This window comes from Tursiops truncatus, chromosome 2 (genome assembly GCF_011762595.2).
Source record: "Tursiops truncatus isolate mTurTru1 chromosome 2, mTurTru1.mat.Y, whole genome shotgun sequence".
NCBI lineage: Eukaryota > Metazoa > Chordata > Mammalia > Artiodactyla > Delphinidae > Tursiops > Tursiops truncatus.
This window is the reverse complement of record NC_047035.1, coordinates 145,242,490-145,265,347: the sequence shown is the minus strand read 5'-3', so window position 1 is coordinate 145,265,347 and position 22,858 is coordinate 145,242,490. Positions and strand designations below refer to the sequence as shown.

At 51.3% G+C, this 22,858-nt stretch overlaps 1 protein-coding gene across 2 annotated transcripts in view; it reads left to right on the top strand.

The window, feature by feature from the left end:
- Window positions 1-22,858, top strand: part of ENTREP2 (endosomal transmembrane epsin interactor 2) — a 358,647-nt gene that overhangs the window by 327,439 nt on the left and 8,350 nt on the right. For both annotated transcript variants that reach the window (XM_073801484.1, XM_073801483.1), the window contains exons 5-8: window positions 473-580; window positions 9,017-9,177; window positions 9,720-9,855; window positions 16,369-16,444. In XM_073801484.1, the coding sequence (XP_073657585.1) occupies window positions 473-580; window positions 9,017-9,177; window positions 9,720-9,855; window positions 16,369-16,444 (481 nt within the window). The remainder of the gene's footprint in view (window positions 1-472; window positions 581-9,016; window positions 9,178-9,719; window positions 9,856-16,368; window positions 16,445-22,858) is intronic.

The window sequence follows — 22,858 nt, the reverse complement described above, 5'->3', positions numbered from 1 at the left end:
ATCATGGTTATGATATCATGCTACAGTTTTATAAGATGCTACCATGGGGGAAACTGAGGGAAGGGTATCCAGGATCTCACTATGATTTCTTACAACTGCAAGTGAATCTACAGTTATCTCAAGAAAAGAAGTTTAAAAAACTTGGAATTCTTATCAAAATTTTCAGTTACACTTTATAACTGACAAAGATTGCCCACCTACTCAAATGTTGGCAATTTGAAGATTTTCTTAGACAGTGACTACCTAATAATTATCAAAATTGTAAACTACATCACTTAGTATCTAAGAGTAATTTGATCAACCATGTAGAAACCAAGAATAAACAAATGTGTCTATAAAAGGCCAGTTTTGATGATGAAAAAAGAAACCCACAATTGAACATCCTCATCCCGAACCTTGACGGCAATGCCGAGGAGCCTGCCGTCTGCGTTGCCAAGATGACGCTGACGTCCTCCCGCATCTTTTCCCACAGGAACTGCTCTTCAGCGTGTGTGCCCTCAACGTCCTGTCCACCATTGTGTGTGCGCTGGCCACAGCCATGTGCTGCATGCAGATGGTCTCCGCTGACGTCCTGCAGATGGTGAGTGGTCCCCCTTCCTCCGCAGCACACTCAAAATGGCAGGCTCCAGCCCCTCCTCCCCAGCCAGTTTGAGACCAATGTATCATGGACACCGCTGGCTTCCATCCAGAAGCCCCAAGGACAATAAGCCCCGACAGCGCGTGGGGCTTGGAGATCCTTGGAGGTCACTCCATTCTGCCCTCTGGAAGACAAAACGCACACATTTGTTGCCACTGATGTACTTATTTGAGGTGTTGTTGGAGCTCCTTGTTGACAGGGTCCAGCTACCATCACGTGCCTCTAGATAGCCCCTGGTTTGTGCCCCTGAGTAATTTTAGCAACAGTCCTGTAGCCTGAGATGTCCTCTAGGCCCGGCACCTCCAGAGCAAGGCTCTATTCAGAATTCACTTTTAATAAAGGAAGATTCGGGGCTTCCCTGGTGGCGCAGTGGTTGAGAGTCCGCCTGCCGATGCAGGGGACACGGGTTCGTGCCCCGGTCCGGGAAGATCCCACATGCCGCGGAGCGGCTGGGCCCGTGAGCCATGGCCGCTGAGCCTGCGCTCCACAATGGGAGAGGCCACAACAGTGAGAGGCCCGCGTACCGCAAAAAATAAAAAAAAAATAAAGGAAGATTGTTTAGAAGATGAGTTCTTCTCAAACTGAAAAACTGCTCCTCTGTGCTTTGCAGATTTGCTAATTAACCCTGAGCTCAAAATCCAGCAACAGGTCACTGGCCAGCCATCATTAGAACCTCTGGCCAGGGTCTTAGAGAAGAGGAAGTGCTGGTCCCCATGGGAGTGATGAGGCCAAGAGCAGAGGTCACACACTTATTAATACGTGCTCAATAAATAATGACGGCTCTTCGTTATTTGTGTGAGTGGAACACAGCCCACTGCTCACTACGTTACCACTAAAGTCAGCAAATAAAGGGAAAGTGATGGGAAGACATTGCTGTTCATGCTAAGGGTAGGAACCCTGCCCTCCCTCTTCCCCGTGGCCCCTCCAAGACCTGCCCTGCCTCCCCTCCCCAATGTTTTAAGCATCTCGTGAAAAAAAAAGGCCAGTTTTTCTTATAGGAGCCTGTTTGATTTGTTGTTTCTCACCCACCCCGTGGCAGTGCATCCGTGCCTCAAGGGGCAGGGCCAGAGAGCATCATTACCCAGGCGTTAAAAATTCATTGGCTCTGATCGTGTGCAGCCTCGTTCTCCCTGTGTACATCCACATAGCTGTCACAGCCGGGCCGACCTTTCCGAGAGGCGGCAGTCTTCTGAAAGATACTTCATTAAGCGGTTCTTCAGCAGCGATGAACCTCAGGCCTTGCTCGCTGAGGCCTCATGCTGGCGATTCTCTCCAGCGTGTCGTGTAATGGAAGGTTAAGTACTGTGGGGGTCCTGTCGCCTCAGCGGATTTTACTCTCGATCTGGAAATATCACACCAATTTGGCCAAACTAACAGAACCACGGGGCTGGAAATGCTGAAGGTTTGTTATTCCCTAGGTTTTCAGAATTAAAATGCAAATTACCAACTAAGTAAGAAGAAAGCGTGTCGTGGCTAAGATAGTGTATGTGGTGAAACGTAACGTGCAGGTCATTGTCAGTCCTCCGTGTAGAAAGTGAGCGGCCTGGCATCCTGGGTCTGAGGTCAGCTACATCTGGGTCGGGGTCCCACGGCTTTTACCTACGAACCTCCCTGAACCTCGTTTTTCTCACTCAGGAGGGGCCCTGTTTAAATATCTGGTGAGAACTCAGATGTGAACTATTTTGATTCTTAAATACGTGGAGGGAATACGTCCCGGTTTGTGATCGGGACATCGCAGCTGTGACCGTAAAGGCGGTGGTCCTCGGTGTACTTTGTCAACCAGATGTAAAGTATGGCTGCAGTTACAGCAGCTGCCGTTAGAACCCCTGGCTGTTTCATGGCTAAGTATCATACTCGGTGAGTAAGTTTACTCCAGACCCTTGGCTTGGAAATAGAAATCGATGAGTTTGCTGCTGGTGTGTTTTCTTCTCCTTTTGTGACCACGGACTGTGGAACAGACCAAGCTTTACTCTCCTCAGAAGGCCGGTTACCCCACTGACCTGCAGAGCCACCGGGGAGCCCGTGACTGTGGCGCCCGTGGGACCAGCACCTGACCTTGGGCACATCACCACCCATTTGTCCCAGTTTCCTCTGCTCTAAGTAAGACTGTTTACATCCTACTGTCCTCAGAGGGCCACTGAGAGGATGACTTAGATAATGTGTCAATGGGCTTTGAAAAAGCATAGTGGCCACATGGAGGTTGGCTGTTACCACATGGGTCAGGGGCTGGGCCAGCCTGCCCACACGTGCTATGTCCTTGGAGAAGTGGGACAGCCCAAGGGGGTCATGGTTACGCCCTGACGGATGGGGCTGGGAGCTACGTTATCCCTGAGGATGGCTCAGAAGCTCTTTTTAATTTTTTTACAAGTCTTTTTCTCCCCCAGCTTTATTGAGATATAGTTGACTTTAGTTTTCTTACTTCATATTGTTAAACTCTTTAATTAAAGAAGTAACATAGGGGGCTTCCTTGGTGGTGCAGTGGTTGAGAGTCCGCCTGCCGATGCAGGGGACGCGGGTTCGTGCCCCGGTCTGGGAGGATCCCACATGCCACGGAACGGCAAGTCCCGTGAGCCATGGCCGCTGAGCCTGCGCGTCCAGAGCCTGTGCTCTGCAATGGGAGAGGCCGCAACAGTGAGAGGCCCACGTGCCGCAAGAAAAAAAAAAAAAGTAACATAGGATCATTGAAACAAATAAAATATAGAGATATATAAAGAAAAAGTTGATCATCTCCCCTCCCCCACTGCATTCTCCTGAGAACAATTTGCAGTGAATCTTCCCTTTGTTTCTTGATTTCTTAGGACTTATAGACACATATGAACATAGTCTATCTTCCTTTTTTCCTCCCTCCCTCCTTTTCTCTATCTTTCTTTCCTTCCTTCCCTTTCTACCTTCATTTATTCCTTCTCTTTTTGCCAAAATGGGATCACACCACGTATGTTACTCTACAACTTAATCTTATAACCTGAAACAATCATGGCCATCCAGCTAAGTTAACAGAAAGAGAGATGTTTGAATATCTGCAGTGGTCCATGAGATGGAAGTCACGTCAGTTATTTGGCCATTTCTCTATTTGAGTTGCTACTTGTTTTTGATTTGGGTTCTGTTTCTGCCTCTGCAAATGGTTCTCCTTGTACATACAGTTATAACTCTCTTTTTTTTTTTTTTTTTTTTTTTTTGCGGTACGCGGGCCTCTCACTGTTGTGGCCTCTCCCGTTGCGGAGCCCAGGCTCCGGACGCGCAGGCTCAGCGGCCATGGCTCACGGGCCCAGCCTCTCCACGGCATGTGGGATCTTCCCGGACCGGGGCACGAACCCGCGTCCCCTGCATTGGCAGGCGGACTCTCAACCACTGCGCCACCAGGGAAGCCCCAGTATAACTCTCTTGACCAACCTGTACTGACGTGACTGGGGCTGGGATAAAACCTGAAAAAAATCGAAGGGGTGTCTGCATACACATTGCTTCCCAAGTACCTTGAAGTTCAGGCTCTGCTGTAAAAACACAGAACTGGAAAGTCAGAGAATGTCTTACGGGTGTAGTTTATGCAGGAAGAACCACGGGGCACCCATCAGCAGACTGTGACTCATAGCAAAGGCCTTAGCCCACGTGGAAGGAACCCATAATTTTATTCTTATTTTTGTGGACCAGCATTTTGGGATGATTAAGAGTTTGGGGAGAATTCATATAATGAATGCATATCTACGTGAGATGTAAATTGTATGTCTATTGTCAGACTTTATCAAGCTGAATTCCTCTAATGTGTTTGGAAATAGTGGCAAAAGACCATCTGATGATAAAATTCAGTTTATTGATACAGTTTAGTGGAGAAAGCATTTACCTCCAAAGTGTCTATAATCTCATATCTTTAGTTTTATTTCCTAAGTGTAATCTCAGTTTTCCATGAAACTATTCTCCTCCCCACTTACTTTCTTGCCAACCACCTAGCCTCGGGGATGTGGTCTGCTATTACCTGCATCTCCATTTCGCACACACTTGTTAACTTCATCTTTTATTACAGTCATCTATGTTTTCCACTCATCCTACACCTTGTAAAGCAGAAGCTGCAGGCAGGGTACCGTGGCCGTCACAGACACGCTACTGTGGGCTTGCCCACGGAGCTCGGAATGGGTGCTGGCCGGACAGGGAGGGATGTAGTGCCCCCTGGGAACCCGCAGATCACTCAAGTTCACCTGTGTCTTCCCCTCTCCAGTTCTCCCCACTGAGGCCGGCCCTCCTCTGACCCACAGTGACCTTCCTTGAGGTCTGGGTTCAGCAGGAAGGTCTCTGAGTCATAGGTGCTACTTAACCCTCTCAGATCAGGACCAGTAATGGGTGTCTGCTTGACCTAAAAAGCCAGCCACAGCAGACAGTCATAAAAATGATACATACCATGAACGTTTTATTTTGGCTTTAAACATGCAAATGAGCATTTGTCCCCCAGTCTTGGTTTGGGGCCATGATCTTCTCTTTGATTATGGGTCTCTTTGGTGTATCAGGTTGTGTTTACTGCATCAAGTTCATGGAACTCGCAGCCTCCATGATTTCCAAATTTAGTTCCTTTGGATTGGATATTTTACGATTCTCCTCCACCCTGTTGTGACTGCCTGGCCGGGACCTACCTTAGCAGCAATTCCTGCTTAGCTATCGAGTCTTTCCAAAGCCTTCAACTCGGTTTTCACGGAACAAGCAAGTTTTCCCATCTGCATTCTTAATTTCATTGCAAATTACAGTAGTAACTAAAACTGGTCTGAACCTGTTTGAGGAGGCAGCCCGGCTCCTCCAAGGGTGGCAGGACCAGAGAGCAGCCGGGTGACCGGGACGGGCATCACTCCAGGGTCCAGAGCACAGGGGGAGAGCTCCAGCTCACCAGCAAGAGGTCCATTCAGAAAACTTTTACTGTGGCAATAATCCTGCTCTTTCTCCCAAGGATAGCACGTGCCTAAGATGGGTCCTACCTCCCGGAACAAACCCCTGAGGATGGGCTTCTCCCCGGCAGGGTCTAAAATGCAAACTCCTCTTTTATGGATGACGAGGGTTGGGCGATGATGCCCATGCCAGGTGTGTGAACACCTCAACCAGGTACCAACCTCACTTCGCTCACCAGGCACAGGTGTACCTTTGTCACCACGCGGACCAACCAGGGCTCTTACAGGTGGCCCAGGGCAAGCACAACCCCCTGGGAAAGAAGGGATGCTTCAGGGCGCGTTTCCTCCCCAGCGCGCCCAGATGCAGGCTTGGCTCTGCGCCTGGCCATCGCCCTGCAGATGAGGGGCTGAGGAGGGTGCGGGTGGGCAGCAAGCATTTCTGTGGGTCCTGAAGGATGACCAGGAGGTTGCTGGGTGAGAGGAGGCGGGATCTGGGGGGAGAGAACAGCCTGAGTTTGGTACTTGGGGTTGGTTCCAATGGCAGATGGAGGAATTTGGGGCATCAGCGGGTTAGTGGGTAAAGAAGCTGGAAACTAGGTGGGGATTCAGGGAGCAGAGGTCTCGTAAAAGAGTTTTTAAAGGGAGTGACCTCATCACATTGGATTAAACGTAGCTTTTTAAAAAAATTATTATTTAATTAATTTATTTATTTGCTTGGTTGTGCTGGGTCTTAGTTGCGGCTCGTTGGCTCCTTAGTTGTGGCATGCGAACTCTTAGTTGCGGCATGCATGTGGGATCTAGTTCCCTGAGCAGGGATCAAACCCGGGCCCCCTGCACTGGGAACATGGAATCTTAACCACTGCACCACCAGAGAAGCCCCTAAACAAAGCTTTTTAAAGCAGAACAGGAGGAAGAAGACCAAGGCAGAGAGATGATTTAGATGCTTCTGCAAGGAGGAGATAACCTGGGGGCTACCGGGAGGTGGCAGTGAGGAGGCGGGTGTTCACCTGTGGAGTGGATGCTTATAGAGCACCTGCTGGGCCCTCAGCACCAGACCCCATGATGGACCCCATGGCCGGGGCCCAGGAGAGAAAAGGAGCTCGACATAGCTCATGCGGGGAGCTGGTTAGCCGGGGGTGAAAGGCAGAGGAGCAAGGAGGGCCTGGAGGTTACACAGAGACAACAGCAGAAGCTCTGCCACCCTTAGAGCTGGAGGACATAGGGGCAGGAGCAGTGACAGGAACCCCCCTCCCTGCCGCCTCTTCACCGGGTTCCCCCTCGCGTCCCCGTTGGCAGAACCTAACAGGACGCCAGCTGCAAGGGAGCCTGGGACCGTAGGGTGCAGACCTTCAACACCCCTGTCTCAGAGCAGAGTCCAGAGCTGGTGCCCCTGGGCTCCCATACAGACGCTGCCTCGTCAGACAGATATTGAGGGGTGTCAAGGGAGATGTCGGTGTGACTCGCGGGCCTCCGGCTGTGGAAGCCAAGGAGCCGGGATAAATGCTGCTGAGTCTGACACGCTTCCACGAAGATAGGCCAATGCCCCCCCTGGAAAGGCCATTGGAGTTTAGGGCAGAAACGGAGACGGTCGTTTAGACTTTAAAAAGCCTCCCTTGTGCGACTGCATTGACTCATTTAAACCTGCTAATAGGATTGCCTGGACCTCCTCACCTCTCGCGTTCCTGGTGGGATTGGATCTTCCACAGAAAAGCGCTTTGGCTGTTGCATTTCACATTTGAGTATGTTATTGATTTTCCTAATTTCTGATAAGGCTAATTCAAAATCTTCCCCCGTGAGACCTCCAGGACCTTTGGCTTCATGCTGGCTGCTCAGCTTCCTGCAGTAGCCGCAGGGCGAGAAGCTTTCCAAAGTCAAGGCTGGCAGACACGTCCACCCCGCCCTTGGCCATGGATGTACCCCTATCTCAGACAGCTAAACATACAAACCGTGGGTCACACCAGCTGGAGGGGCAAGGACCGTGCTCTGTGTGTGGAGGAGGCAGGTGTCACACGTTTAGACGTGTGCAGTCTGATGTGTCACACGTTTAGACATGCCCCCCACCACTTCTTTCTGCATTAGTCTAGAGCTTGCTGATTTCATAGCTCTGGACTGTATTCAGAATCGCGACCTCACCCGTACTTGTCCAGAAATGTTCCACCACCGCACCCGCTGCTGCCACGAGGCACTTCCTACCACACGGCTTCAGTAGAGCTGCTGCCCAGCTCCAGCACCCTCGCTGGCTCCCCAGTGCCCCCAGAATTAGGCAGTAACTTCTAGAGCCTTACCGAAATTTGCTCTCCGTAAACACATCTTCCACTGGCTCACCTGTTCTTCTTGAGCTCAGAGCCCCTTCTGTGAGCCTACTCATTGAAATCCTCTTCCTCTTTCAGGCCCATTCAAATATCATCTTTTACATTAACCCTTTGTGGATCTCTGCAGGTTCCTGCAGAGCTTGGAGAGTTCACTGTTTCCTCGTGGAACTGTCCTTGCTTGGCCATGGACAGTTGACTCTGGGTCCTGCTCTCACCCACCCCTTGCCGCCCCCCATGCAGTGGGAGGTCCCAGAGCATAGTGTTCAGTAGCCTGGGGGCACTCTTGGGGTGGTGTCCCCTGGACCTGGAGCCGTGCCTCGGCTACCTCCACGCCACAGGTCATCTCTGGAGAGCAGTGGCCCATGGAAGGAGCAGCAGGTATTGGGTGGTGCCTCCCAAGAACAAAAATGGAAAATGAGGCAGAGACAGCTTCATTTTAAGTGATTTGACCTCACGTTGCTCAAGCAGCCTCTCAGTTTTGAGGTTGCCCCCCAGAATGTTCTAGAGCTCATGAAGGATTCTTTTCCCTCAGAGCAGTGTTTTTCCAAAGTGTGTGAATTCCCTAGAACTGCCAAATATTGATGGATACTGTGTGTCCAAAGGGGCCCATCACAAAATATTTGAGGAATGTTCCATGAATGGGCTAAACAATTTAACAGATTTTTTCGGTGCAGGCCTTCTCAGGGCCTTGAACACACTCATAATGCACATGACAGGGCCCCGAGGAGGGAGTACCAAAGTGGCTTTGCCCAAGTTTATTTCACTGTAGGGGTTGGGGAGGGCGTGGGAGGGCCATCCTGAGAGTCTGGTGTTTTCTCAGGAACTCACTCCAGGAAGTGCTGTCTTCAGCCCTGGGCGGCAGGCACCCCTCTGACCACAAGCTCTTCATCAGAGGAGACAGGTTTAGTGGCAGGAACAGAACCTAACTTCCCGGACTGTGCTTTGCCTCAGAAGACAGGCATCTGCGTAGCAGCGTGGGAACCGAACGTGCTGAGGCTCCGGAGCGGGGAGCGTGATCCTCCCGGAGCTGCCGTTTTAAATGTGTGTTTAGCCGTCACGGTTTGACTGACGGGTTTAAGTACCTGAGTTCCAAGTGCATCATTAAAGCTTCTGCACAGTTGCCTTCGTTAGACATAACGAAGACGTATGTCATGACGTTAGAGCCACAGCAGCCGTCCTGATCTCGGAACCTCTCTGTTTTGCAGTTCCTTCCACAAAGGGCGCCTTCCGTCAGCCCGGCCTGCATGACCCCGCATGGCACTGTCCTCCACCAGACCCTGGATTTTGATGAGTTTGTGCCTCCACTGCCCCCTCCGCCCTATTATCCCCCGGAGTACACCTGCACGCCCACCACTGAGGCCCACAGGTGGGTCTTCCCTGGGGACACCTCCCTGAGCTATGCTGGGGCCCAAGGGTGGGAGGCCGTCATTGGGGGAGGGGAGGTGCTCCTTGTCAGGGAAGGTGAGCAGAGGGGGAGGCGAACGAAGGCCTGTTGGATCAGACAGCAGAGCCCGGGGAGGTGGGAGGGCTCAGAGCCCCGTGCGTTTCCGCTGGCCTCACTGCAGGGCATCAGAGAAGAAACCCAGCCAGGCAGGAGCAGCCCTGTTCCACTCTTCACAAAACACAATACTGCTGTCGGTTTATGGTCATTTAATGGAACATGTCACATTTAGTTAAAGATTGAATCAGCTGTACGATGGTTTTAATTGTCATGGAAAAGGCCATAGAGTTTATTGAAAGTGTCAGTTTCCAGCAAAAAACAAAAGTGAGGACTGCCTAACGAATGAGACTTTTATTTCACGAACACGAGAATTCCAGGCGGGGAATCGGTCTGATCGCTTTGAGGGAAACGGGACGGGTCCGGGCTCCTTACCCAAGGAGTGATGTTCCGCGGTTCTGCCTTTCCAGGGGCCTCCACCTGGACTTTGCTTCCTCCCCATTCGGCACTTTGTACCGCGTCACCATCAACAGCCCCGGCCTGCTCTACCCCGCCGAGCTCCCGCCGCCCTACGAGGCCGTGGTGGGCCCGACCCCCACCAGCCAGGTGAGGCCCGACCCCGACAAGCCAGTTCCCCGTTCCCGGTCCTGCTGCCTGCGCTGGCGTCTCCCTCAGCCTTTCAGCAAAGCTGTGGGACGCTGGTCGTCTTAGCCCGGTCATGGGGGAGCAGAGGCAGCAGGTGCAGCGAGCAGATCCTGCAGAGATGGCAGCCAGGCGGGGATTCCAACCCTACGTCTGTGCTGACTTTCCTTGCCTCCCCTCAGATGTGCTGGGGACACAGTGCAGAAAGAGTGGGCCCAGGCTCTGACCCGTGGGCAGAGGCCCCCCGGGGTGGGGTTGGGCCATGGTCTGAGTATGCAGGGGTCTCTGGGCTGTTTCAGCTACAGGCCACTGTCAAAGTCATCCGGACACCTGAGAGAGCTCGTCTGGATTCCTGGTCTTGTCAGAGGCCTGGCAGCTACAGCCAGGGAGGTGCCTGATCCCAGCGGGCAGGCATTCGGGACGTGCGGCCTCAGTTTCCTCATCTGTGAAATGGGGTCATAATAGTACCAAGCACATCGGATGGAACAGGATGTTTGTAATGGACAGGACTGGGCACGTGGCAGGGTCTGACTCAGCAAAAGCCATGTGCCCTTTCTTGGTATTATTATCCTCGCCCTCATCATTGTCATTGCTGAATATCGAGGGGCACCAGCCAGGGCAGAGAGATGTGAGCACCGGGAAAGGCCATATGGTGCCCAAGTGCAGACGGAGTGGTAGGGCCATGCGGGTGTCCCCCAGGGCACCATAGGGGTTGGGGCGTGGTGGGCAGCCGTCAAGGGAGCAGGGGCACCAGGACGGGGCTGCAGCCACTCCTGGGCCCTGCGCATCCGTCAGAGGAGACACACACAGACCCGGAGCACCAGGGGCACGCTGTGATGTCTCAGCGGCCACGGAGCTGCCCTGACACGTGTCCCCACCGGGAGCCCCTCGCCTGGAGGCGGTGCAGGCCCCAACCTCGCACTGTCGCCCTGTGAGAAGGTGCCCGTGGTGAGCTGGCCGGGCGGCAGGGCCCATCCGTTCCCGCCACCCCCTGAGTATCAGCCCTGGGGTCCCCTGTGCTGGGCTCAGCGTTCAGGGGATGCGACCAGAGACAGTGCCGTCCACAAGGCGATCGAGTCCTGCAGGCCAGTGGCTGTGTGACGGGAAGGGACGAGGCTCGACAGACTCTCCTCGGGGTCCTGGGGAGGGACTGCTCAGCAGCCCCTAGCCCCGGCCAGCCCCCCAGCCCACCCTGGCCCAGGCAGAGGCTCCTGACACCCCGGGGCCTCCCTCCAGGCCTGCTCCCACCGAGAGGTCCTGAGGCTCTCCAGGCCCCCACGGCAGAGGGACTCGGCTGGGACTCCTGGCTGTTTTCCTGTCCACGGGAGAAACAGAGGCATGGAGCTGTGAGGAAGGAGGCAGTGGTGTGACCATGACTGTCATCTCTAGACTTATAATAACTGAAATTCTCTGGAATTTTTCCCTTTAAAGCGGAGCAAAGCATTCTGCCTTCCTGGAGTGGGTTTATTTTTCTCTTCATGATAAAAACAGTTCAAATCAATATTGTCAACGGAAACCGCTTGTTGTGGTAACAGTCAGAGCCCTGAGTGGAGCCCCGGGTGCTGCAGGGCCCTGGGCAGGGATGCTGGTCCCTGCGTGTGTCCAGGGACCCTGGGAGATGAAGCCTCGGCTTGTGGGCGGCAGGACGCAGGTCAGGGAGGAGAGGCAGGGATGCTGCTGGGGACGGAGCAGCTCCTGCAGAGGCTCTGAGGGAGGGGTGAGCATGAGGTGGGGGGCCGACCCACACGCTGGGCCTCACTGGGTGCCAGGGTCATCAGAACATCCAAGCAAGTGTCCACGGCTGCTAGGATCTGAGGTCGGGGCCTTAGAGAGATCATGGTTCGCTGCAAAGATGGTCATGGAAGCCCTGGAGACCCGGACAGGTTGAGGCCCTAGGAGAGGGCATGGGGTGGGGTCCTGGAAAGCCTGGACTCAGAAACCAGTGGTCAGGGAGGAAGGCATGGGCCAAATGCTGCCCGGAGGCTGTGAAGGACTGAGCCCTGTCCACCTGGCTCACCTTTTGAGAGGCTGCCAGTGACTTTGGCAGGAGCAGCTGCTGGGGATGGGTGGAGCGGGGCGGGGGGGGGGGGGGGGGGGGGGGGGGGGGGGGCATGGTAGGATCAGATGGCCTCAGGGAGCGGAGGGGAAGCAAGGGTGTGGACCACTGTTTCTAGCCTCCAGTGGGCCTGCCGACTCCCTGGAGGGCTTGTCAATCAAATGCAGATGGCCGGGCACACCTCCAGGGCTCCGGAGTTCAGGGTCAGGGGGCTGCTGAGAATCTGCGTGGCTACCAAAGTCCCCACTGCGGCTGCTCCAAGGACACCTTTGGGGCCTGGAGTAAATCGATGAAGAGGCTGGATAGGAGGTAGTTAGAGGGGGTGGGTGGGAATAGAGTGGGAGGGGTTACCATGGGGATATGCCAGGGCTGGAGGGCGGAGCCGGCTCCCCAGGGCCAGGGGAGAGAGGTCCCTGGAAGGCAGGAGGGGACTGAACCAGGTGCAGACGGGCAGCTCGCCCTGTAACCAGCAGGGACACCGAGCAGGGCGGCCAGGGGCCTGGAAACCCCAGGAAGCCCACAAGGCTGTGTGACTCTCCTCGGCCACCTTGGGGGCGGGAGGAGCCCTGCCGCCTCCCCCTCTGCACGGCGGCCCTGCCTTTTGCCCTCACAGAGCTGCAGGCTCCAGCCTGCCTCTCCTTCGTCCCTGTGAGCTGTTACTCTATGTCCAGAAGAGAGGAACCGTGCGTGATTCACGGGTCTGTGTGCGCCACCCTGTGGCGAGTGGCGGAGCTGGAGCCGGCGAGAACCCCCATGATGCTCCCGGCCTCGCCGGGCCTCCAAGGACCCGGCGTGCTGGGAAGCAGCCTCTGGTTTGGGTGTGACATCTGATGCACCCCCGACACGTGCACCTAGTGTTTATCACTATTTTACTTTTTTTTCTGAAGAATAGACTATATCAGAGGATGATAATACTGGTTCTAAGACCCACGTGACCTCATTTTCCAAAAGAATGGGGAATTCTCTAAATGGAGATTTCTTTCAAAAGATTTTGGGGAGGAACTTTTGAAGGGCAAAGGCCTGTCTCACATTAGCTTGCGTTGGCTCAGAAACCGCCAGCTTACAAGCCCCTGCATGAATGTTATCCCCGGGAGGACGTGGCCCCCGCCCTTTCCTGGGCTGCCCACCTGGCTGGTAGCACTTGTGATAAATGGGACGCCACAGGCACCCCCCCCCCGCCCCCCGCCGCCACCAGCACCGAGGAGGCAGCTGCACCTCGTCAGCTGATTCTCTCTGACCCCGTGGTCTGACAGCACTTTTCAATTCCACAGACACCCCCCAGGGAGTCTAGGAGTCCAGGATCCCATCCCGCCCACGGAGGGAAGGCTGCACCTGCCAGCTCCCCCCTCCCCCAGTCCCCCGACGGGACAGCCACGAGCAGCCATCTTACAGCAGGACCCCCCCACCACCACCCCCCCCACCCCCCCCTACCCCCCCCCCCCCCGGCCTTGGCCAGGAGGAGGTAATTACCCCCTTGTTAGGACAAACGCATATGAATGGCCTATTTGCACTTGTTTGGACGCCCGCCCCCTTGGAAGGCAAGCAGAGGCTGTGCAGGTCTGTGTGCGGCAGAGACCGCTCATCTGGACAGATTTTTCATTTGGGAAGAAAAGCCCCCCCTTGAGCCAGCACGTTCGTTTTGACCCGCGTGTTTCAGCCACATTCAGGTTCCGTTCTGACTTGGGTTGCGATGCGTTCTCTTTCCCGTGGCCTAAGATTGTGGCTTTGGGGGCCAGATTGGAGGGAGGGAGTTTCTTTCTACAGCAGGGAAGTGGCTGAGAATTTGCCTAGTTGATGCCCCTGTGTGAATGACAGCGTGTGTTTTGGGGGCCCCGTGAGACTGTGCGCCAGTCCACGGGCTATAGGATCGGGAGACCAATGGGATTCGCTTCCTTGTGGTCACAGGACAGGGACCAGAGAATGGGCTTCTCTGGGGCTTCAGAGCAAGGACCAGCTGGGCCATCTTGCGTGGGACCAGGCGTGTGAACCAGGGAGGCTCGTGGGGGCTTGAAGGGCAGGAAGGGGGTTCACAGAAATCATTTGGGTGCAGATTCCATGACCTGGGATGCCACACTATAGAGCTGCCTTTGAACAGTTGGGCGTTTGGGGTCGACGTGGCCCAACAGTGCTTTAGGAATTTCGGTGGCAATATGGCAGGTGGGACGAGAAGTGGTGAGAAAGGCAATGGACGTGACAGAGGTGTGTCCAACCCCAAGTCCTCGAAGTTATTATTTATATTTTCGAATGAAATGACCTTTACATTTGAAAGTCTGTACGTGAAGTAGCTTCGAAGATTGCCTTGGGACACGAGCCGAAAACCTTAGTGCACCTTTTCCGTGATGGCTGATAACAGCTTTTTGTAAACCTGGGACATAGCCAGCTGACCTCACCCAGGAGTGGGAAACTCATTACAGAAACAGCGTAGAATTTCCATATAGGACGTCTTCGCCCCCCAAGTTCCTAGGAGAAAGGGAGATGAGGGGAACTTGGCTTATTTGCCTAAATGCCGATTGAGTTTTCAATTACGATAAGTGGTCAAAATAGTGCCTCTGGGAATAAATAAATGCAGGCGTTGGAGCGTCCACGTTCCGTTATACATGAGGCTTCTCCTCTCACAGCCCTGCGGGAGCTGTGTTATGAACCTTTATTGCTAAACTCGGATTTCAACTTCAATTCTATGCCGCAAATATACCTCTTCCACTGCCTTTGTGTTTCATGGACAATGCCCTGTGAAGTGAGCGGCCTTGCTGCGGCAAGGTGGCCTTGGACATCAGGGGAGGCCACATTCTAATTCAGTGCTTGACACCCTGCTCGCCGGAGGTGATCAATTTCCTGCTCCCAGGAGCTGTCTCCTCTTGAAACCAAATTTGACCGGGCGCCAGAGGGAAGCCAGCGATGCTTCTGCAAAGTATGACACGCATCCAATTTCCTCCCGACCTTGTCTCACTGTGTGTTTTATTTCTCTTGTTTTATGTATATTTCTTTATTACCAGAAGCTTTTTTTTCAGGACTGAAGTTGCCACCCACCCCTACAAAAAAGAAAAAAAGAGTCCAGTTGAGGGTTAGATACAGGAAGAGAGGTATGAAAGGAAACGAACCTCCAGGGCATGGTCCCTTTTTTTTGATTTGGCAGGAGATTCTTGACAGAGATTTTCCACACAGGGTATTGGTGTGAGGCGGTGTGAATTCTCCCATCCTTTCCCCTCCCTGGCAGAGAGGGAGCGTTGAGTGCAGGACGGTATTACATACACGTGGGATCCAAGGGACCATCTGAGCAGCTCTCTGCTGCTCAGCAGCAGCCCGGCACCTGCTGCAACGCCAGCCCGCTTGACAGAGGAGAGGTGGGCGCCATCAGCTACCCCATTGAAGGGGCAGGAGTCCAGGGAGGCAGAAATATAATTACTGAGCTGGAACCAGACCAGGCCGCAGGGGCCCGCCTCACCTTCCCTGGCCTCCCCCAGCTCATGATTGGCAAGCAGTTCTGAAATACCACAAGGGGCCAGAAATCGTGTTTTGAGATGGCAGAGGGGCACGTGCATACAGGGTTCATGGCCTTCAGGCGCACGGCCTGGGAGGGGCCGCTGTGCCCTAAAGCAGCAATGGGACAGACGCGCTCGCGTGGGGCAGATCCAGGCCCGGCAAGCGGGGAGCAGACGTGCCCCATCCCTGACCAGCAGAGGAGGCTGGTCTCTCCCCTCACATTCCCGAGGCCTTTCTTCTCGTTCAAGAAGAAAGCTGCAAAAGTGTGATGATGGTCCAACCCCATTCGAGCTTCACGGCCAGCCTCCACCAGGAAGGGATGGCATGTGACTGGGCTCGGGGCCCCGCATTCTACCCGGCGTAGGCCCCCTGTGCGGCTGGGACCCTGGCAGAGCTTAGGCAGGGAGGGCGGCCTTGGGAACAGCCTCTTGATCCCACGTGCGGAAGGCAGAAGGGAGGGCAGGGCACGTGCAGCTCTGGGGCGTTCAGAGCTCGTTCAGTGCCCACTTGTGTCCAAACTGCCGGCCCAAAGCATTGGGGTGTCATGAGTGTTGGTGTCGTGGGCTTACTCTTCAGGGAAGAGAGGAGGGGGTGGGAAGTGAGGGCAGGGGCTGTCCCACCTCCTCTGGTGACAGGGGGGACCCTGTGTGGCCTCCGCCAGCCCCAAATGGTGCCTGTAAGCGGAAGGTGAGTGGGCTCAGGGTGGGCCCTCGGGGGCACACGATTCTCATTGCAGAAGGTCCGAGGAAGGGGCTTTGGCCTTGGCAATGGCATCTTCACCCTCCCACCCCCCACCCCACACATTTAGGGGAGAAGATTGCAACCTGAGCACCTGTCTCTAGAAGACAAGCTCTAGGGTCAGCCTGCCGTTCTGGAGGCTGCTGTGATGTGCCCCACAGACAGCAGAGTACCCACGCGCGGCCTCCTCTTTCTTCCCGTAGATTCCAAGTGGGGACCCGCAAGTGACCGAGCCCGGCTCCGGGGACCCAGACGCCACCGCGGGCTTCAGCACGCAAGGTAATCGTACCCTTTTCAGTCTTTGAAACACTAAGTTGGTAGTTTTCCAGGCTGTGTCTCCTCCCTTTTCCTTCTCTTCCTCTGTAAGGGGGGGAATTTGCTGCAGCCTCTCCTGCTAAGTACATGGAAGGTTCCACTTGTCCTCCTTCCCTGCCCCCAGTGGTCAGAGCTGGGAGGCCTCCTGCTTTCCCTGGGGGCCTTTGTCCGCCTCCCCCAGCGCCCTTTCTCTCTCACTCGAGGAGTATGGATTTGAAGAAGAGTGCGACGCACTCTGCGATGGACCCTTTCCAGAGCAAGATCGTACCAGGCTGGGCTGGGCCGGGGGGATCCAGAGCTGGGGGCTCCCTGCCCACTGGCTGCGGAGGGGGAGGCTGGAGGGCAGGGGCCTGAGGTTGTGTCCTGGAGGGCGTGGCAGGAAAAGTGTGAGAAGTCAGATCCCAAATACGGGGTGGGAGCCACAGGACAAACCTCGGGGTGGGGAAGGTGGTCCGAGGTGACAGGCAAGCAGACAAGCTTGGCAGCAGGGGGAACAGATGGGTGGGGTGGGGGGCGTCCCTGGGGAGCTTTCGTCTTGAGGTCCCCAGCAGGCTCGTGTGGGTGCATTTATTTGGAGACCAAAGTCAGCCACCTTGGGAGATGACTAAGCGTCCCAGAAAGGACCGTGACCGTGGTGGCCCTCTGTGCTGCTGCCGTCCCCACTTCAAGTAACGTCTAAGAAATAAGGAGGGGCCATCCTTCACAAGGCCACCTCTGAGCGGCAGGGGCCCCGGGTCGCTACAGTTGAATGTGGAAGTGACCTTGCCCTTCCCTTGGTGAGTCCAGGCAGCCGTCAGGAGCTTGTCTAAGAGGTGGCATCCAGTGACCACCTTTCCAGAGGCTACTCCAGGGCGCAGCGCCTTCTAAAGCTTGGGGTGGGGGGAGGGCCTGCAGCCGGGGCCCCCATTCCAGCCACGTGATTCCCACAAACCACCAGTTCTCCAGGAAAGCATGGTTAGAAAGGCCAGGCAGCATGGCGGCTCCAGGGCCCGTTTCTATCTGTGGCCTCGGGGCAGGTGGAGATGGACAGGGTGTCTGAGATGCCCCTCTGGAGGCGTTCAGCAGGGCTGGGCCCTCCTCACTGCCTCACGACCCTGGGCAGCTAGCTGGGCTCCCCTGAGAGATTCTGAGGGGCCAGCCCTGAGGGTAGGCAGGAACACACAAGAAGCTCTGGCAGGGGGCTTGCAGGCCAAGCAGGTAGTAACGGAATTTCTGTGTGGGGTGAGGTTGAGGTCAAGGTCATTCTTTTTGCCCGTATAGGTCCAATTGTTCCAGGCTGTTTCTTGCTTTTGTACCTTTGTCAAAAATCAGTCAAGCATAGTTGCATGGGTCTGCTTCTGGGTCCCTGTTCTGTTCTGTCCCATTGATCTGTGTGTCAGCCCCTCTGCCAATTCCACCCTGTCTTCATGGCTGTCGCTCTGTAATAAGCCTCAGTATCAGGAAAGGAATGCCTCCCACTTCATTCTTCTTTGTCAAGGTTGCAGCTACTGTAGGGCCTGTGCCTTTCCATATCCATTTTTGAATCAGCTCACCTGTATCTGCAAAATACCTTGCTGGAAGCTTTTTTTTTTTTTAAGATACATCATTTTTTTCAATTTTTTAATACATCTTTATTGGAGTATAATTGCTTCACAATGCTGTGTTAGTTTCTGTTGTACAACAAAGTGAATCAGCCATATGCATACATAGGTCCCCATATCCCCTCCCTTTTGAGCCTCCTTCCCACCCTCCCTGTCCCACCCCTCTAGGTGGTCACAAAGCACCAAGCTGATCTCCCTGTGCTATGCAGCTGCTTCCCACTAGCCATCTATTTTACATTTGGTGATGTATATATGTTGATGCTTCTCTCACTTTGTCCCAGCTTCCCCCTCCCCGCTCTGTGACCTCAAGTCCATCCTCTATGTCTGCGTCTTTATTCCTGCCCTGCCTCTAGGTTCATCAGAACCATTTTTTTCAGATTCCATATATATGTGTTAGCATACAGTATTTGTTTTCCTTTTTCTGACTTACTTCACTCTGTATCACAGACTCCAGGTCCATCCACCTCACTACAAATAACTCAATTTTGTTTCTTTTTATGGCTGAGTAATATTCCATTGTATATATGTGCCACATCTTCCTTATCCATTCATCTGTCGATGGACACTTAGGTTGCTTCCATGTCCTGGCTATTGTAAATAGAGCTGCAATGAACATTGTGGTACATGACTCTATGAATTATGGTTTTCTCAGGGTATATGCCCAGTAGTGGAATTGCTGGATCATGTGTAGTTCTATTTTTAGTTTTTTAAGGAATCTCCATACTGTTCTCCAGTGGCTGTATCAATTTACATTCCCACCAACAGTGCAAGAGGGTTTCCTTTTCACCACACCCTCTCCAGCATTTATTGTTTGTAGATTTTTTGATGATGGCCATTCTGACCAGTGTGAGGCGATACCTCATTGTAGTTTTGATTTGCATTTCTCTAGTAATTAGTAATGTTGAGCATCTTTTCATGTGCCTCTTGGCCACCTGTATGTCTTGTTTGGAGAAATGTCTATTTAGGTCTTCTGCCCATTTTTTAATTGGGTTGTTTGTTTTTTTGATATTGAGCTCCATGAGCTGTTTATATATTTTGGAGATTAATCCTTTGTCTGTTGTTTCATTTGCAAATACTTTCTCCCATTCTGAGGGTTGTCTTTTCGTCTTGTTTATGGTTTCCTTCGCTGTGCAAAAGCTTTTAAGTTTAATTACGTCCTATTTGTTTATTTTTGTTTTTGTTTTCATTACTCTAGGAGGTGGGTCAAAAAGGATCTTGCTGTGATTTATGTCAAAGAGTGTTCTGCCTATGTTTTCCTCTAGATTTATAGTATCTGATTTTACATTTAGGTCTTTAATCCATTTTGAGTTTATTTTTGTGTATGGTGTTAGGGAGTGTTCTAATTTCATTCTTTTACATGTAGCTGTTCAGTTTTCCCAGCACCACTTATTGAAGAGGCTGTCTTTTCTCCATTATATGTTCTTGCCCCCTTTGTTGTAAACTAGGTGACCATATGTGCGTGGGTTTATCTCTGGGCTTTCTCTCCTGTACCATTGATCTATATTTCTATTTTTGTGCCAGTACTGTACTGTCTTTTTTTTTTTTTTTTTTCCTGTGGTACGCGGGCCTCTCACTGTTGTGGCCTCTCCTGCTGCGGACCACAGGCTCTGGACGCTCAGGCCCAGCGGCCATGGCTCATGGGTCCAGCCGCTCTGCGGCATGTGGGATCTTCCCGGACCTGGGCATGAACCCGTGTCCCCTGCATCGGCAGGTGGACTCTCAACCACTGTGCCACCAGGGAGGCCCTATACTGTCTTGATTACTGTAGTTTGTAGTATAGTTTGAAGTTGGGGAGCCTGATTCTTCCAGCTCCATTTTTCTTTCTCAAGATTGCTTTGGCTATTCGGGGTCTTTTGTGTTTCCATACAAATTGTAAAGTTTTTTGTTCCAGTTCTGTGAAGAATGCCATTGGTAGTTTGATAGGGATTGCATTGAATCTGTAGATTGCTTTGGGTAGTATAGTCATTTTCACAATATTGAATTTTCCAATCCAAGAACAGGGTATATTTCTCCATCTGTTTATGTCATCTTTGATTTCTTTCATCAGTGTTTTATAGTTTTCTAAGTATAAGTCTTTCACCTCCTTAGGTAGGTTTATTCCTAGGTATTTTATTCTTTTTTTTGCAATGGTAAATGGGATTGTTTCCTTAATTTCTCTTTCTGATTTTTCGTTGTTAGTGTATAGGAATGCCAGAGATTTCTGTGCATTAATTTTGTATCCTGCAACCTTACCAAATTCATTGATTAGTTCTAATAGTTCTGCAGTGGCATCTTTAGGATTCTCTATGTATAGTATCATGTCATCTGCAAACAGTGGCAGTTTTACTTCTTCTTTTCCAATTTGTATCCCTTTTATTTCTTTTTCTTCTCTAATTGCCATAGCTAGGACTTCCAAAACTATGTTGAATAAGAGTGGTGAGAGTGGACGTCCTTGTCTTGTTCCTGATCTTAGTGGAAATGCTTTTAGTTTTTCATCATTGAGTATGATGTTTGCTGTGGATTTGTCATATATGGCCTTTATTATGTTAAGGTAGGTTCCCTCTATGTCCATTTTCTGCAGATAAATGGGTGTTGAATTTTGTCAAAAGCTTTTTCTGCATCTATTGAGATGATCATATGGTTTTTATTCCTTAATTTGTTAATACAGTGTATCATATTGATTGATTTGCCTATATTGAAGAATCCCTGCATTCCTGGCATAAATCCCACTTGATCGTGGTGTATAGTCCTTTTAATATGTTGTTGGATTCTGTTTGCTAGTATTTTGTTCAGGAATTTTGCATCTATGTTCATCAGTGATATTGGTCTATAATTTTCTTTTTTTGTGATATCTTTTTCTCGTTTGGTATCAGGGTGATGGTGGCTTTGTAGAACAAATTTGGGAGTGTTCCTCCCTCTGCAATTTTTTGGAAGAGTTTAAAAAGGATGGGTGTTAGCTCTTCTCTAAATGTTTGCTAGAATTCACCTGTGAAGCCATCTGGTCCTGGGCTTTTGTTTGTTGGAAGGTTTTTAATTACAGTTTCAACTTCATTACTTGTGAGAGGTGTGTTTATATTTTCTAATTCTTCCTGGTTCAGTCTTGGAAAATTGTATCTTTCCAAGAATTTTTCCATTTCTTCCAGGTTGTCCATTTTATTGGCATATAGTTGTTTGTAGTAGTCTCTTAATAATCCTTTGTATTTCTGCAGTGTCAGTTGTGATTTCTCCTTTTTCATTTGTAATTTTATTGATTTGCATCCTCTCCCTTTTTTTCTTGATGATTCTGGCTAATGGTTTATCAATTTTATTTATCTTCTCAAAGAACCAGCTTTTAGTTTTATTGATCTTTGCTATTGTTTTATTTGTTTCTATTTCATTTATTTCTGCTCCGATCTTTATGATTTCTTTCTTTCTACTGACTTTGGGTTTTCTTTGTTCTTCTTTCTTTAGTTGCTCTAGGTGTAGGGTTAGATTGTTTATTTAAGATTTTTCTTGTTTCTTGAGGTGAGATTGAATTGCTATAAACTTCCCTCTTAGAATTGCTTTTGCTGCATCCCATAGGTTTTGGGTCATTGTGTTTTTGTTGTCATTTGTTTCTATGTATTTTTTAAAATTTCTTCAGGGATCTCTTGGTTACTTAGTAGCACACTGTTTAGCCTCCATGTATTTGTGTTTCATTTTTTTAATTTATTTTTTTATCATTGTTTTGGCCATACGGCAGGTGGGATCTTAGTTCCCTGACCAGGGATCAAACCCATGGCCCCCGCGTTGGAAACATGGAGTCTTAACCACTGGACTGCCACGGAAGTCTCCCTTGCTGGGATCTTGACAGGCATTAAACCTGTACAGCTATTTGGATAGAATCACCATCTTTCTCTTTTTATTGAAGTAGAGTTGAGTTACAATGCCATGTTGATTGCTGCTGTACAGCAAAGTGACTCAGTTATACATATATATCCTTTTCCATTACGGTTTATCACAGGATATTGACTATAGTTCCCTGTGCTATACAGTAGGTTCTTGTTGTTTATCCATCCTATATGTACTAGTTTGCGTCTGCTAATCCCAAACTCCCAGTCCATCCCTCTCCCTTCCCCCTCCCCCTTGGCAACCACAAGTCTGTCCTCTATGTCTGTGAGTCTGTTTTTGTGTCATAGATAAGTTCATTTGTGCCGTATTTTAGAGAATCGCCATCTTTCTAGAGCTGAGTCTTCTGAGGCGTGAACACAGTCTGTCTCCATGGTTTCCGAGCTTTGGTTTCACGGTATCGTTTTCAGCATACAGATCCTGGGCAGCTTTCCTTAGTGTGTGTGTTTCGTGTTTCATTTTTCTCTGGAGCAGCTGTTGATGGCACTGGGTTTACACCTTTGGTTTCTGCGTGTTCATCGTCAGTACATGGGACTGACTCTGAATCAATAGGAGGGGATTCACTCATGTGTTCCCCTTGAATCCTGCAGCCTTGCCGAGTGCGCTTATTAGCTCTAGAATTTTTTTTTTTTGTTTTTTTGGAGATTCTGTTATTGTTTTTTTAAACAATATTGTTTTGCTATTTGTTAAAATAACAAAATAGTGATGAGGACATGGGGGCCCTAACTGGTGGCTTGTAAGTCAGCCCACTGCTTTGGCAAAGCGTTTGGGATGCAGAGCCGTGAAAATATTTATGCCATTAGATGTGCTCATACTTCTAGAATCACCCCCGGGGAGTAATGCAGAAAAAGGAAAAGTAAGCATGCAGATAAGTTGTTGCCTTTTCCATAACAGTAAAAACTGAGGGGGACAATGAAGTCCTTTAATAAGAGTTCAGGAAAACGTGTTACAC